The sequence below is a fragment of the Hyla sarda genome, chromosome 7 (assembly GCF_029499605.1).
Source record: "Hyla sarda isolate aHylSar1 chromosome 7, aHylSar1.hap1, whole genome shotgun sequence".
Lineage (NCBI taxonomy): Eukaryota > Metazoa > Chordata > Amphibia > Anura > Hylidae > Hyla > Hyla sarda.
The window spans coordinates 76948368-76966293 of NC_079195.1; the positions used below are offsets into that span (position 1 = coordinate 76948368).

A 17926-nucleotide genomic window follows, 5' to 3' on the forward strand; every position below is an offset into this window, starting at 1 on the left:
ACTAGGGCCACATATGTAATATTTCTCCAAATCTGTACTCGCTGCAGGCTCTCTCACTCTCCTTGTGTCAGTGGCAGCTCTGGTGGTCAGTGGAGCACACTGGAATGGCATGGCAAAGTGAAGCGTATGCACCCAGTGACTCCTCCAGCAGAATAGTGAGTACAGGTCTGACTGTGATAACGTGCAGCCCTGCTGCTTCCGCAGCGGAGGGCTCTGTCCGCTCCTCCGTGCTTACTGACAAGGGAGGAGATTAATGGCCTCTCTCCCTCACTGTGTGCTCGGCAAACAGCTCCTAAAGCTTGGGCTTTAGGCTCCTGAGTAATCAAGCAGGCAAAGGAACTAGAAGTGGTGAGTTGTTTTCTTCCTTCTTCTCTACACTCCTCTCTGGTGAGGAGCCAGAGCGAGTCATGTCTCATTGGTAGCCATGGCAACCGAGGACCTCCGAACGGCCCCTCGTTATCTGGCTACAGAAGCCGATCAGGCTCTGCCCGAGGCAAAGCCTGATCTGCTATGCGTGCCAGTGAAACACTGACAGCTGTCAGGCATAGTACATTGCAGTACAGATCTGTACTGCAGTGTATTATAAGTGTCAAGGTCCCTAGTGGGACAGTAAAAAAAACAGTAAAATAAAGTAAAAAAAAATACAAACATTAAATAAATAATAAATAAAAAAATAAACAATAAATATAAATAAATAAACATACACAATCTCCCTTTCCCTCCCCCCAAAAATTATATACACATATTATATACACATATGTCAGTAACAACCCATCACAATGAACGCTGTAAAAGAAAAAAAAAAGAAAAACCTTGCCAAATTTATGGCTTTATATCAATGCCGCCTCTGTTAAACTAAAATAAAAAGTGATCAAAATGTCCCATGTACCCCAAAATGGTACCACTAAAAACGTCAACTCCTCAAGGAAAAAATGTGCTATCAGACAATATTGTTGGTACAAAAAATAAAAAAATACACCTCTCAGAAAATAGCGATGCACTAACAAGATATTTTTTATTATAAAAAATAGATTTTATGGTGTAAAAGTATTAAACCATCAAGTAATGTACATAAATGAGGCATTGCCAGAAATGTACTGACCTGCAGAATAAAATTACCATGTCAATGATAAAATCTTTCTATTTTGATGACCTATAACTATTTCATTTTTCCATAAAAGCAGCGGTATGAGGGCAATTTTTTTGCGCCGTGATCTGCGCAATTTATTGATACCACCTGTGTGTATATATACATATATATATATATACACACACATATAAAACTTTTAATAATTTTTTTATAAATTTTTTGTGAAAATGATGTGACAAAAAAGCAGCAATTTTGGAATTTTTTTTTTTCATTTACGTTTACCCCGTTCATTGTACGGGATCATTAACATTATATTTTGATAGATCAGACATTTACGCACATGGCGATACCAAATATGTTTATAATTTTTTTTTACACTTTTTGGGGGTAAAATGGGAAAAAGGCACAATTTACATTTTTATTGGGGGAGGGGATTTTTCAAATTTTTTTTTTTACACTTATGTCCCCATAGTGGACTATTTATAGCAATCACTTGATTGTTAATACTGCTCAGTGCTATGCATAGGGCATAAAATGTCTCACCGTGGGGGTCCTGCTGCTGGGGACCCCCGCAATATTGCATTCGCCACCCACCTGTTTGAGCTGCACTATGCGGTGCCATATCACATCACGCTCCCTCCCATAGACTTGCATAGTGGGGGCGGGTGATGTCACACGGGGGCAGAGTCGTGACGTCATGATACTCTGGCCCGTGGTCGCCACCTGGCTGTTTGTGAGCTGGCACCGCGGCGTGCAGCTCAAACAGGTGGGTGGCGAATTCAAGATTGTGGGGGTCCCCAGTGGCAGGACCACCGCGGTGAGACATCTTATTCCCTATCATAAGATGTCTCAGGGCCGGAATACCCCTTTAATTACCACTGCACTAGGACATACATTTACGTCCTGCGTCGTTAAGTACAATTTGTTGTGAAAAAACAATCTCAGAATCACTTTGGTAAGTTAAAGTGTCCCGAAGTTATAACAACATGAAGTGGGAGAACCTCACCTTTGCCTGTATCTCTTACATCGGGCATGGCGGATGTCTAGCCTGCCTGTCGTTACCTATACAGGGACCACTCTTGGGACTTCTTTAGCGGCAGCAGTCCAGCTCTCACATCCTGGAGCAGGATAAAGGATGAAAACCTAGAGGATACTTAGAATCTGCTCCTGAGTTTGGTCTCAAGTCAAACTGGTAAGGTAACACACCTGTTGTGACGTTACACGTTGCTGATCAGGAAGAAGGCAGAGATATGCATATGTTCATTTGTCTTCAAATAAGGAGAAATATCCCAATAGGAAAAACAGTCTTGCATCATTTATGGAAATCAGAATATACCGTATATACTGGAGTATAAGCCGACCCGAAAATAAGCCGAGGCCCCTAATTTCACCCCAAAAAAACAGGAAAAGTTATTGACTCGACTATAAGCCTAGGGTGGGAAATACATCATCCCCCCATGTCATCATCCAGACAGCCCGGTTAGTCGTTACGGGCTGTCCATTTTCACCGGGAGGCCCTCTTCTCCAGGCCCGCCGCGGACTAGTGACATTGCCTTGACGACGACGCACAGGGACGTTCATGTGCAGGTGAAGATGGACAGCCCGGAACGACTAACCCTCCCCACCGGACGGTCCCTGCAGCATAGGTGGCCCGGACCAGCTCACCCTTCCTTCCCGCCGAGGGGAGGTGAGTAGAAAACTTAAAGGGGGGGTCTGGATGATGATGAAGGCCGCAGTGGTCTTTAACCAGCGGACCTCCAGATATTTCAAAACTACAACTCCCAGCATGCCCGGACAGCCATCGGCTGTCCGGGCATGCTGGGAGTTGTAGTTTTGCAACATCTGGAGGTCCGCAGGTTGAAGACCACTGAAGAAGGGATTGACAGGTAGAGATGAGCGAACTTACAGTAAATTCGATTCGTCACGAACTTCTCGGCTCGGCAGTTGATGACTTATCCTGCGTAAATTAGTTCAGCCTTCAGGTGCTCCGGTGGGCTGGAAAAGGTGGATTCAGTCCTAGGAAAGAGTCTCCTAGGACTGTATCCACCTTTTCCAGCCCACCGGAGCACCTGAAAGCTGAACTAATTTACACAGGTTAAGTCATCAACTGCCGAGCCGAGAAGTTTGTGACGAATCGAATTTACTGTAAGTTCGCTCATCTCTGTTAACAGGCAGAGAGTCCACTCGAGTATAAGCCGAGGGGGGCGTTTTCAGCACGAAAAATCGTGCTGAAAAACTCGGCTTATACTCGAGTATATACGGTACTCTGGGCTCAGAAGCCCATATCAAGCAATTTATTACAGTAACTCAGAATAGATAGATGTGAAAGTCGATCAGGCACTGCTTGTACAACGCTATCCCAATTAAGGCTCCAGTTACACGAGTGCATACTGCATTAGCTTTATTCGTGGGTGCAGACTTCAAATTAATGTAGAAGTACAAATAATAACTGTAAGAAGAAGTGAATGAAGTTGCACTCACCCGAATATTTCTTCAGCATCTCAGAGACTTTAATACTTTAAACATAACAGATCGTTGGTCCGCAGGTGACGTGAAACTAGTTGCTTCTCATTGGTGTGCCCCGTGTCTGAGAGCTTGCCGGATCTCGGTCCCCGCTATGGTACTTTGTTTCATATGTTTCACTGCTATGTTTATGTGGAAAACTATGTGGAAACCTTTTTTTTTTTTTTTTTTTTTTTTTATAAACTGGTGCCAGAAAGTTAAACAGATTTGTGAATTACTTCTATAAAAAAAAATCCTAATCCTTCCAGTACTTATTAGCTGCTGAATACTACAGAGGAAATTCTTTTCTTTTTGGAACACAGAGCTCTCTGCTGACATCATGACCACAGTGCTCTCTGCTGACATCTCTGTCCATTTTAGGAACAGTACAGAGCAGCATATGTTTGCTATGGGGATTTTCTCCTACTCTGGACAGTTCTTAAAATGGACTGAGATGTCAGCAGAGAGCACTGTGCTTGTGATGTGAGCAGAGAGCTCTATGTTCCAAAAAGTAAAGAATTTCCTCTGTAGTTTCGGCGGCTAATAAGTAATGGAAGGATTAAGATTTTTTAATAGAAGTAATTTACAAATCTGTTTAACGTTCTGGCACCAGCTGTTTTTAACAAACAAAAATAAGTTTTCCACCGTAGTACCCCTTTAACCTCTTAAGGACAGCGGACGTATCCATACGCCCCCTTTTTAAAGTCCTTAAGGACTGAGGGCATACGGATACGCCTGTGGGAATTTCGGTCCCCGCCACTAGCCGATCGGGGACCGGGATGCCTGCTGAAATCATTCAGCAGGCATCCCGGCACATCGCCGGGGGGGGGTCCTGAGACCCCCCCCCCCATGTCGCCGATCGCAGGAAATCGCATGTCAATTCAGACATGCGGTTCTCTGCTATTCCGGGCTGATCGGGTCCCTGGTGACCCAATCGCCCGTAAAATAGGGTTGATCGGAGCTGTCAGTGACATCCCCGATCATCCTAAGGGATAGGAGCGAGGTTGCAACGGTGCCACCTCCTCCTATCCCCTGTCATTAGTCAGCAATGAGTACTGACCAACGGCAGTTGAAGACGTGGGGGGGGGGGGGGGGTGCCATGGAAACCCCCGCTCTGCCCACCCCTGGATGTCGGGCAGAACAGGGGGAGAAGTTGGCGGCCGGTACCTGTAAAGAAGAAGGGACCAGCGATCATCGGTGGCATCAGCAGAGATCAGCAGCGCAGGTAGGGAGGCAGTAATTCGAGCATCAAGGAAGGTGGCAGTAAGTCGATCTTTACTGCTGCCTTCCTAGTGGTTGCCAAACTGCAACTCCCAGCATGCTCAGACAGCCAAAGGCTATTACAGTGGTGCTCAAACAGTAGCCCCAGGGGCGTCACTACGTTAAAACTTTCAGGGCACCTGCCCCGAATGTGAACCGCTGGTGCCCCGAATGTATGAACTCCCTGCTGTGTCTGTGCTGGCAAACAGTAGCCGCGCAACCAGGCTGCTGTTTGCCAGTGGCAGCGCGCCGGTGGGACACCTGCTTTATTGATTACAGTAACGTAGGGCAGGCCATTTAACAGACCGGGGGCTGCTGGTAACAGACGTGCATGCCGCGGTGCGCAGGCACGTCTGTTATCAGGGACAGAAGCAGTGGCGGATCGGCCTGAAAATTCCCCATAAACCCCTTACCCCCACTATAGCATGGTGGAGTGGGACAGCTCCCGCTCCACCAATCCCTCACCCTTCTCGCACGCCGTTCCATTTTTGCAAAGGGAGCGCCGCGGGGACACCATCCACTCCAGGCGCGATGACGTCACATCATCGAGTCGGCTCCTGGAGATTACGTCCCCGCAGCTCACACTCTGCAAGAATGGAACAGCATGTGAGAAGGGTGACGCTGCGGAGGGGAAAGCTGCATAGCCAGACAGAGCTGGAGTGCTATATGGTACAGGGGAATTATTAAAACGTGGGGGCACATTATAAGTGGGCACATAACAGGGGGTCACTATATGTGGCAGGCACATGACCCCTAACATATAATACCCCCTGTCATCTGCCCCTCACATATAATGGCCCTTTGTCATGTGCCACATCATATATAAGGGCCCTTTTATGTGTATCGGCCCCCATGCAACCGCCCCTGGGGGCAAATGTCGGGGGCCCTTATATATGATGTGGCACATGACAAAGGGCCATTATATATGAGGGACAGATGACAGGGGGGTATTATATGTTAGGGGTCATGTGCCTGCCACATATAATGACCACCTGTTATGTGCCCCTGACTTATAATGTGCCCTTTTATATGTAAGTCAGGGGCAGATGTCAGGGGGCCATTATATGTGAGGGGCACATGACAGGGGCCATTTTAAGTGAGGGGCAAATGTCAAGGAGGCATTATATGTGGTGGGCACATGACAGGGTGGCTCCCCTGTCATGTGCCCCCTACATATAATGCCCCCTTGACATTTGCCCCTCACTTATAATACCCCCTGTCATGTACCCCTCACATATACCACCCTGTCATCTGCCCCTCACATATAATGGCCCCCTGACATTTGCTCTTCACCTATAATGCCCCCCTGTCATTTTCCCCTCACATATAAGGCCTCCTGACATGTGCCACTCATATATGTACTGCCCCCTGTCATGTGCCCCTCACATATAATACCCCCTGTCCTGTGCCCTTCACATAAAATGCCCCATGTCCTGTGCCCCTCACATATAATGCCCCCTGAGGGGCAGGACAGGGGGAATTATATGTGAGGGGGCAGGACAGGGGGCATTATATGTGAGGGGGCAGGACGGGGCATTATATGTGAGGGGAACAGCACAGGTGGCATTATATGTTAGGGGCACAGGACAGAGGGCATTATTATTATTATGTGGGGGGGGGGGGGGGGGGGGGCAGAGTGTTTACCCCAGAAATTCTTTATATATACACTATACCTCTGGAATGCTAGTTTGGTTTTTATGGGCCACAATACATTACGGTATTGTATTTAGAGGATGCACGGCAAGGTTATATTCAGAGAGTACAGTATGTGGCAGTATTATATTCAGAGTGCAGTATGTGGCAGTATTATATTCAGAGAGTGCAGTATGTGGCAGTATTATATTCATAGAGCGCAGTAGGTGGTTGAATATAATACTACCACATACTGCACTCTCTGACTATAATACTGACAGTGCAGTATGTGGTAGTTTTATATTCAGAGGGCACAGTGTGTGGTAGTAATATATTCAGAGGGTACGGTGTGTGGCGGTTTTATATTCAGAGGATACAGTATGTAGTAGTATTATATTCAGATGGTATGGTGTGTGGCAGTATTATATACAGAGGGTACAGTGTGTTCTAGTATTTTCAGAGTGTGTACAGTGTGTCAGAATTATATTCAGAGGGTGTGTGCCAGTATTATATTCAAAGGATACAGTGTTTGGCAGTATTATAACAATTATTGTTTTCATATAAAGGATCAGAATGCGCTGACATAGTGAGGAGCCATCTGGGCGTCAAGTTCTGCAGAGAGAACATTTAGCTGGACTTGGTGGTATGTACCATCTGAATTAGATAAGGGAAAATTATAGAGATGTCACCTGTAGTCACTGATATCATTGTGTATTCTCCTGACTGTCCCATCAGAGCTGTAGTTCTGCAGTTATGAAACAACTCCCAGCATAACCTTACCACATACTTAAGGTCATACTGGGAGCTGTAGTTTTAAATGGTAAAAATTGATATATTTGATTATTATAGTTGAAGTAATTTTCCGCAGCGCTCTACAGCACAAGCATCCATTACTTCACTCCAAGTAGGGAACCTGTTAAAAACATGAACCCCCTGCTGCTGTCACCTGAACCCCACCTCAGCTTAGAACATAGAGTGGTCTCACCTAATAATCCGTGCTATGGCTATAACACTCCTCATTTTCACTTGTGTTCCCTGTCCTGAAGTAACATCAGCTGACAGCCAATAAGACTAACCCCTACCTCAAACCCCAATGCAAGGAACAACATTTTTTTATAGTCATGCGACATTAAGTGGCCCCGCCCCTTGGCCCCTCTTTTTTGTGGCTCCACCCTCAGCCACGCCCATGGCCCGTGCCCCGGATCTTTTGGAGACCTAGCAACGCCCCTGAGTAGCCCTCCAGATGTTACAACTCTCAGCATGCCTAGACTGCCCAGGCATGCTGGAGTTGTAGTTCTGTAACATCTGTCCCTTCAGATTTAGCAATTTTCATGAAAATTTAGAAAATTGCTGCCATACTTTGAAGCCCTCTAATGTTTTCAAAAAGTAAAAATATGTCCATTTTATGATGCCAACATAAAATAGACATATTGTATTTGTGAATCAATATACAAGTTATTTGGAATATCCATTTTCCTTACAAGCAGAGAGTTTCAAAGTTAGAAAAATGCAACATTTGGGGATTTTTCACCAAGAAAGGATGCAAGTAACGACGAAAATTTACCACTAAAATAAAGTAGAATGTCACGAAAAAACAATCTCAGAATCAGAATAATCGGTAAAAGCATCCCAGAGTTATTAATGCAAAAAGTGACAGTGGTCAGAATTGCAAAAAAGGGCTGCGTCCTTAAGGTGAAAAAGGGCTCAGTCCTTAAGGGGTTAAGGTATTAAAGTCACTGAGATGCTGAAGAAATATTCAGGTGAGTGCGACTTCATTCTCTCCTTACAGTTAATATTACAGTAACATTAACACCCATTAAACCCATTCAAAATAATGTATTCCCCAGCTAAGCTTCTAATAAGAATGTGATCTATAGTTTTGAAGCTAAATAACATCCTATCTGTGTCTATAAGGCGTAGTATATTACAGGTGAATATTAAAGTACAGTAAGTTTTCATGGGGCGCCTTGTAAACTTTTAATGACAAATATTGAATTAAACAGGTTTTATGAAAGATAAATTATAATGAGTCACGTCTTTAAGCAATGTGCACTAGGTAATGCCTATAAACAATTCAAGGTGATGTTGTGCTTGTCTCCTCACGGTTCCTAAATGTACAGTTTATGAAAGCAGCACTGAAATAGTAAGGGCTGTGTATTACTGCCATGCTACCACTACTGGTATTGTAGATCCAGCCGGAGCCAGGGCCAACACCATAGAGCAGGTGGACCAACTTTCCTCTGCAGCAGCAGCACAATCTAAGGGCCCATTCCTTGCAGACATTGCTCAGTGTGAATAGGCCTTTAGGCTGTGCTGGTGCTGCTACTGCATAGGGAAATATTATTGTGGAATCAGAGATTATTGAGCTCTTAATTTTACAGCAGAAATATGAGACAGAAATGAAAGTACCATTGACTAATGGGCTTTTCTGCAGAATCAAACTCCTTGCAGGAAATTCCGCTACTGTGTGTATGTACCATAGAGGCACAACTTTAAAGGGTTACTCTGCTCCCAAGCGACCGGAACATTGAGTTCCTGAACACTGTGTGCGGGCATCCGTGTTCACGCCCGCCCCCTCGTGACATCACGCCCCATCATGTGACATCACCTTCCGCCCCCTCAATGCAAGTCTATGGGAAAGGGGCGTGACTGCCGTCGCGCCCCTTTCCCATAGACTTGCATTGAGGGGGCGGAAGGTGATGTCACATGATGGGGTGTGATGTCACAAGGGGGCTGGCGTGAACATGGAAACCTGCACACAGCGTTCAGGTACTCAATGTTCCGGACGCTGGGGAACGGAGTAACCATTTAGCTAGTGCTTCCCCACATCACCTATGTGGGATAGCAGCAGTCTGAAGTCATAGGGGGAGATTTATCAAAACCTGTGCAGAGGAAATGTTGACCAATCAGCTTGCTTCTTTCATTTTAAAAGAGGCCTGTGAAAAATGAAAGAAGCGATCTGATTGGTTGCTATGGGCAACAGGTCAACTTTTTCTCTGCACAGGTTTCGATAAATCTCCCCCATAGATTTTAGCTGCTAGGACTATCAGTTAGGCTACGTTCACACTGAAATTTTCTGTGCGGACATTCCACAGACAGCGCAGTGCCGGCAGAACATGCTGTCGCTAGAACTGCTAGGAAATGCGCCGTTTCATAGACGTCAATGCGGACGTTGGAATCAGGATTCTGTTGTGTGAACAGAGCAGCAGAATCCCATTGAAATCAATGGGATTTTGTTGCTGCGGAATGTTCCAATTAGTGGCTTAGGTTGGACACTAAGTGACATCAGGTCTCCAAACCTAGAAGCGACGGACAGCAGGGAACGAAGCTCTGTTATTCCGGTGCCAGTGCAGGAGCGAGGAAGGTGAGAGATGGTTCTTTTTTTTACTTAAACCCTCCCTGACATGGTTTTAAAAAAAAAAAAAACATCCCCCCCCCCCCGCCCCCGGACAACCCTTTAACCCCTTAATGACGCAGGGTTTATCCATTTTCATTTTTTCCTCATCACCTTCTAAGAATCATAACCCTTTCAATTTTGCACATAAAATTCCATATGATGGCTTATTTTTTGCGCCACCAATTCTACTTTGCAGTAGTCATTTTACCAAAAAAACTACGGTGAAACTGAAAAAAAATTCATTGTGTAACAAAATTGATGAAAAAATTAAATTTTGTAAATTTTTGGGGCTTCCGTTTCTACGCAGTGCATTTTTCGGTAAAAATGACACCTTATCATTATTCTGTAGGTCCATACGGTTAAAATGATACCCTACTTATATAGGTTTGATTTTGTCATTTTTCCGTGTACGGGCCGGTATGAGGGCTCATTTTGTGTGCTGTGATCTGAAGTTTTTTTTATCGGTACCATTTTTGTATTGATCTGACTTTTGGATCGCTTTTTATTCATTTTTTCATGATATAAAAAGTGACCAAAAATACGCTATTTTGGACTTTGGAATTCTTTTGCCATTTTTATGCCATTGACAGTGTGGTTTAATTAACAATATATTTTTATAATTCAGACATTTCCGCACGCAACGATACCACATATGTTTATTTTTATTTACACTGTTATTTTTATATTTTTTTTTATGGGAAAGGGGGGGTGATTCAAACTTTATTAACTTTTTTTTTTCACTTTTTTTTGCAATGTTATAGCCCCCATAGGGGACTATAACTCTGCACACACTGATCTTTTACACTGATCCCTGCAAAGCCATAGCTTTGCATTGATCAGTGTTATAGGCGGTCGATTGCTCAAGCCTGTATCTCAGGAGACAGGTGAGGAGACCTCCGCTCGCGTGCTAGCTGATTGGGACATTTTATCGCGATGGTCCTGATCAGCCCGACTGAGCTGCCGGGAAGCTTTCACTTTCATTTTAGACGCGGCGATCAGCTTTGATCGCCGCATCTAAAGGGTTAATAGTGCGCGGCACGACGATTGGTGCCGCACGCTATTAGCCCAGGGTCCCGGCTATCATTAGCCGCCGGGACCAACCTGGTATGACATGGCGTGACCCCATGTTATTTACCAGGACCAGGCGCAGGGCGTACAGGTACGCCCTGCGTCCTTAAGAGGTTAAAGTGGCACTCCGGTGGAAGTGGAAAACTATTTTTTTTCCCCAGAAAGTTAAACAGATTTGTAAATGACTTCTATTAAAATAAATCTTAATCCTTTCGGTACTTATAAGCTGTATAATTATTAATATTTATTATTAATGTATAATATCCTTGTTTTTAAGTGTGAGGCCACTTTTCTCCCTCCCACACATCAGCCACCCCACCCATTGAAATACACATTTGATCCTTTCCATGCAATAGACCAGTGTTTTCTAACCAGGGTGCGTCCAGCTGTTGCAAAACTACAATTCTTGCAGAATGATCTTCCTCCGACCAAGTAGTTGCTTCACTCATTAAAACAAAGGCAGGCTCCCTCTGAACACCTGACTAGTGATGTAATGTCTCGGGCCGCACTGCAACCAGTGAAAACCTGAGATGACACTCATTTTGTATGCTGATAAAAGTAAACATTTGGGCAAAGATCACATAAGAATTGTGAAACCATCAAACACAGGTACAAACACTATATTATGAACTACACTAACTTCACAGCCCCTGTAGCATAGTTCCTGGAATACCCCTTTAACTCCAGCCTGCTTTGTATTTAGAATTACATATGTTTATTAGCCCCCTTTTTTATTAGACCACCCTAAGAGATACATATAGTGTTGTGTGCACATATTTTGGGTTGAGGTCTGGTTGATACACATTTTGTCATGTATATTGAATAACTGTTGCGTATTAGATTCGGAGCCCAACTTCTGTGATAGTTGACGCAATAATGACCCATAATCTATGGTACAATTCCGTCTTTCCCCCATTTCAGTCCACAAATACGTTTTTTTGTTTTCTACATACAATATTAGGTAAAACTTAAAAAGTTTCGTGCAGACGTGAAGGGGTTAATCCCTAAATTACCCCTTCTAGCAGACATGGTGAGCCCCTCATACACCAGCCAGCACCGGGTCACAGCTTCCCTACCCCGGAATACACCGCAGCGCCCCATGCTGACTGGGAGGACACAGGGCAGTCACATGACCGTCACGTGGCTTCTACGTCACCGTCCAGACCGCGAACTGCTGAGTTCTGTCCCAGACCGGTCACGTGTCCTGCTGCACCGAGCGACAAAAGTCCTGACAAGATGTCCAGGAGGGCGGCATCTGTGGACGATGAGAACGAGGACAACGACATCGATCAGGACTTTGAGGTTGAGCAAGACGATGGAAACCGGCGCCAGATCCGACATCAGTACCGGGAGCTTATGCAAAGCATGCACGGTGAGTGTTTGCGGGGGCCCGGGGCATCGACTGGCTTACAGTAAGATAGCAACCTATAGTTTTTCATAGCAACCAATCACAGCTCAGCTTTCATTTTTACCAGAGCAATGTGAGAAATGAAAGCTGAGTGCTGATTGGTTGCAATGGGCCATGTGACTGCCTCCTGTCCTCTTACTATAAGGCTGCATTCACAGCATGTTTTTGCAATACAGTTCCCTATGTGAAAACCGTATGGAACCGTATTGAAAACCGTTTTCCTGTACCCAAAACCGTTTTTTTGGTCCGGGTGAAAAAAACGTATGTTTGTTTTTTTTAACATAGGGATCAATGGGAACCGTACAGAACTGTATGTGCATAAGGTTTCCTCCGGTTTACCGGCGACCACAGGGCCGACGTCACGCCCCCGCCCCCGTGTGACGTCACGCTCCGCCCCTCAATGCAAGCCTATGGGAGGGGGTGTGAAATCTGTCACGCCCCCTCCCATAGGCTTGCATTGAGGGGCGGAGCGTGACGTCACACAGGGGCGAAGGCGTGGCGTCGGCCCTGTGGTCGCTGGTAATCAGACGCGGAGCGAACACGCTCCAGGGACTGATTATAAACGGGGTGCCGCGTGGAAGATCACTGGGGTACCCAGCGGCGGGACTCCCGCGATCAGGCATCTTATCCCCTATCATTTGGATAGGGGATAAGATGTGTAAGCACCTGGAGTACCCCTTTAATTCATAATGGAGTGAAAAGTTAAAAACGTATACGTTGCAACCGGATATCACTTTTTAAACCGTATACGTTTTTTTTTCCGTATACAGGTTAAAAATTGTACGTATGTTTTGATATAGTTTTGAGGAATCAGTTTTTCATCAAAAACCTGAAACGGGAACTGTATTGCAAAAATGTGTTGTGAATGCAGCCTAAGTCAGTGTTTCCCAAACAGTGTTTCTCCAGCTGTTGCAAAACTACAACTCCCAGCATGCTCGGACAGCCTACGGCTGTCCGAGCATGCTGGGAGTTGTAGTTTTGCAACAGCTGGAGGCACTCCGGTTGGGAAACACTGCTATAAGGGGTACTTCAGTGTGTCATTAATGAAGTAACCTGTAGAGTAGAATATTTCCCAATTTGTAGAAATCATCAGTAAATCTCTAAGCTGCCAATATAGTTCTTGTAATTACCTAGGGCCGTCTCATGTCACATGACCCTCCATCAGTGGCCATGTTTAACAGCTGTCGCTCTCATGAAAATAGCCATTGACGTAGGGTCATGTGACAACATTTTTCCAGTTTATAGCATGTGCCCGTGCTGTATGATACCATAAAAAAAATCCTATACTTACCTCCTTTGTTTCCCCAGTATCACGGCGCCGGGTCTCTGGTTAACTGCAATTACCAGAGCTGCAGACGATACGTCACTAAGCCATTCACTGGCTGAGGCAGAAAATTGTTGCGGCTGCTGATTGGCTGGGTGAGCGGGTGACATCATGTCCCCAAACTCAGAAGAACCACACGGCGGATACCAGAGCACCGTCATACCGGCGACATGGGAGTGAGGAAGGTAAGGGTGTGTCCTTGGGCCTATGCATAAAATACATGCTGCCTGGACAACCCCTTTAACCCCTTAAAGGGGTATTCCAGGCCAAAACTTTTTTTTATATATCAACTGGCTTCCGGAAAGTTAAACAGATTTGTAAATTACTTCTATTAAAAAATCTTAATCCTTCCAATAGTTATTAGCTTCTGAAGTTGAGTTGTTGTTTTCTGTCTAACTGCTCTCTGATGACTCACATCCCAGGAGCTGTGCAGTTCCTATGGGGATATTCTCCCATCATGCACAGCTCCCAGGACGTGACATCATCATTGAGCAGTTAGACAGAAAACTTCAGAAGCTAATAACTATTGGAAGGATTAAGATTTTTTTAATAGAAGTAATTTACAAATCTGTTTAACTTTCCGGAGCCAGTTGAGATAGATATAGATATATATAGATAGAGAGATATATATATATATATATCTCTGCTGCTGTTTTGCACATTGTTTTGATGGAATAAATTTTATCTTTTTTTCACACCATTGGAGTGCTGCCCTGATCTCCCTTCTTTATATATATATATATATATATATATATATATATATATATATATATATATATATATATGGTTTTGCCTGGAATACCCCTTTAAGGACGCAGGGTTTTTGCATTTTCATTTTTTCCTCATCACCTTCTAAAAATCATGAATCTTTGTTTTTTGCGCCACCAATTCTGCTTTGCAGAGACTTTAGTCATTTTACCAAAATATCCACAGCGGAGCGGGAAAAAAATTATAATGGTGCGACAAAATTGAAGAAAGAACACAATTTTGTAACTTTTGGGGGCTTCTGTTTCTGCGCAGTGCTTTTTTCGGTAAAAATGACATCTCTTTATTCTGTAGGTCCATATGGTTAAAATGATACCCTACTTTATATAGGTTTGATTTCTTTTTATTACTTCGAAAACTAAAAAAAAATAACTACATGCGGGAAAATGTATACGTTTAAAATTGTCATCTTCTGACCCCCTATGACTTTTTTTTTTTTTCTGCGTACGGGGTGATATGTGGGCTCATTTTTTGCGCTGTGATCTGAAGTTTTTATCGGTATCCTTTTTATATTGATCAGACTTTTTGATCGCTTTTTATTCATTTTTTTTTCATGACATAAAAAGTCCACAAAAATACGCTATTTTGAACTTTGGAATTTTTTTGCGCGCACGCCATTGACCATGCAGTTTAATTAATTAAGGATATATTTTTTTTATAGTTTGGACATTTCCGCACGCAGCGATACCATATATGTTTATTTTTATCTACACCATTTTTTCTTTTAAATGGGAAAAGGGAATGATTCTTACTTTTATTGTTGTGCCGCGCGCTATTAACCCTTTAGATCAAAGTTGATCGCCGAATCTAAAATGAAAGTAAAAGCTTCCCGGCAGCTCAGTCGGGCTGATTTTTGACTATCGCGATTTTATCCCAACTGAGCTGCCGGGAAGCTTTTACTTTCGTCACGAGCGGAGGTCCCCTTACCTTGCTCCGTCGCGTCCGATCGGCGTTTGATTGCTCAAGCCTGTAGCTTATGCTTGGAGCAATCAACCCCCTATAACACTGATCCATGCAAAGCTATGGCTTTGCAGGGATCAGGGTAAAAGATCAGTGTGTGCAGTGTTATAGCCCCCTATGGGAGCTATAACACTGCAAAAAAAAAAAAGTTAATAAAGGTAATTTAATCCCTTCCCTAATAAAAGTTAGAATCACCCCCCTTTTCCCATAAAAAAACTGTGTAAATAAACATATGTGGTATCGCCGCGTGCGTAAATGTCGGAACTATAGAAATATATAGTTAATAAAACAGCATGGTCAATGGCGTACGCGCATAGGAATTCCAAATTCCATAAATAGCCTATTTTTGGTCACTTTTTATATCATGAAAAAATTTAGAAAAACTTGAGAACACGGCGCAAAAAATGAGTCCTCATACCACCCTGTACATGGAAAAATAAAAAAGTTATAGGGGTCAGAAGATGAGAATTTTTTTACGTATAAATTTTCCTGCATGTAGTTATGATTTTTTTCAGAAGTACGACAAAATCAAACCTATATAAGTAGGGTATCATTTTAATCGTATGGACCTACAGAATAAAGGAAAGGTGTCATTTTTACCTGAAAAATGCACTGCGTAGAAACGGAAGCCCCCAAAAGTTACAAAATGACATTTTTTCTTCAATTTTGTCACACATAAAAATTTTTTTCTTTTACGCTGTGGATTTTTGGGTAAAATTACTAATGTCACTGCAAAGTGGAAATGGTGGCGCAAAAAAGGGGTTAATATATACCTGTCAGTATCAAAACGGGAGTAAATAATCATGACCAGTTAAAGGTAGTCATCAGAATTTCTATCTTTTTCTATCTTAATAGTTCTTACCAGTGCCGAGATATAAGTCTTTTTGTTATTATGCAAATGAGGCTCAAAAGCCATGGGGGTGTTCCCCAGCACTGTAAGAGTCCATGTAAGTACGGGCCATTGGAGAGATTTATGAAAACCTGTGCAGAGGAAAAGTGGACCCTTTGCAAAAAGCAACCAATCAGATCACTTCTTTTTCAAAAAGCCCTCTGAAATCTGGTTGCTTTGGGCAACTGGGCAACTTTTCCTCTCCGCCTCTGGACATCTTATTCCCTATGCAAAGGATAAGATGTATGTCGCCCCTGGGACCCCCGTGATCTTTATGCTGCACCCCAGTGTTCAGAACGCTGGGCTTCGGGTGCACATGGTCATGACAACATGCCACGCCTCCTCCATTGATGCCTATGGAAGGGGGCGTGTCAAGGGACCACAGCCTCCAAAACTCAGCTTTCTGAACAAGAATGTTCAGAACGCTGGGTTGCCGCACAGAGATCGCAGGGGTCCCAACGGCCGGACCACCCCGCGACCAGACATGGATAAGATGTCCCAGGGCAGAGTACCCTTTTAAGTCTCATTTACAAAGCAATCAGATGCTTTTATCAAAGGATTATGAAAATAAAGTTATGCCCGTAATCCTAATGATTATTCCTATTAGCCATTGGCTTATTTATACCCATGTTTTCCTGCTGACAGGTCAGATTTAAAGGGTACCTGTGAGCCCTGTATGCTGCCCTTTTTTATTTTTTTGAAAAGTGTCTTTTCCAACAATTTATTTTTCTATATGTAACCAATGTTGTGACATTTTTTTTCTATGCAGAGAACAGAGAAGACATGCTTAGCACCAGAAGTAACAAGCTCACAGATACACTTCAGGCAGCCAACCAGCTCTTTTCAGAAGGTGAGTGACCCCAAAAAGGATATGACTACATTTATAGTTTTTACCATGACATTGCCGTTCACTTCAATGGCCAGAATATAGTCCATTAGTGACTACGTTCGGCCTACTTCTGAGCGTATTCTGTTCAAAAGCATGTCAAAAACTACAATTTTCCAAAACACAAAGCCGTGGGCAAAGTTCACATATGCGTATTTTCTGCTACAGATTTGCTTCTGCAGATTTTGCTGCCCATTGAATTCAATTGGCAACAAAATCTGCAGCAAAAATATACACATGTGAACGTACCCTGAAAAAACGCTGGGTCCTGATATTATCTGGGATTCACCTGTGAAATAAAAAACTCCGAACCTACAATGCTTTTGTTTCTGGGTTTTTTTCTCCCTTGGGTGGTGTTTTTTTTGGTCAATGGCGGCGTGCTATGGTGGTGTTTTTGGCGTCTTTCCTTATTGCCCTTGGTGTCTTTAACCCCTTAAGGTCCAAGCCCATTTTGACCTTAACCCGTACAGGACCCAGGGCGTATGGATACGCCTTCTGTACCTGGGTCTTAAGGACCATGGGCGTACCTGTACGCCCGTGGGAATGACTGCTGATATCGATCAGCAGGCACCCCGCGCAAATGCCCAGGGGGGTCATCGGACCCCCCCATGTCGGCGATCGGCGCAAATCGCAAGTGAATTCACACTTGCGATTTGCACCGATTCCGGGTCATACGGGTCTATGGTGACCCGGAATATAAGGAGGGTCGCGGTTGTCTAAGACACCCACGATCCCCCTGAAGGGA

The 17926-nt window shown here is 44.0% G+C and overlaps 1 protein-coding gene across 3 annotated transcripts in view; it reads left to right on the forward strand.

The window, feature by feature from the left end:
* Positions 1 to 4723: 4723 nt before the first annotated feature.
* NSMCE4A (NSE4 homolog A, SMC5-SMC6 complex component) overlaps positions 4724 to 17926 on the forward strand; it is a 51537-nt gene continuing 38334 nt past the window's right edge. The window contains exons 1-3 of one of the 3 annotated variants that reach the window (XM_056529731.1): positions 4724 to 4817; positions 7051 to 7127; positions 17065 to 17145. In XM_056529731.1, coding sequence (XP_056385706.1) covers positions 17079 to 17145 — 67 coding nt within the window. In that variant the 5' untranslated portion in view covers positions 4724 to 4817; positions 7051 to 7127; positions 17065 to 17078. Of the gene's footprint in view, positions 4818 to 7050; positions 7128 to 12056; positions 12322 to 13685; positions 13867 to 17064; positions 17146 to 17926 lie in introns of those variants that run through there. The other 2 variants (XM_056529729.1, XM_056529730.1) reach the window with 2 other exon arrangements.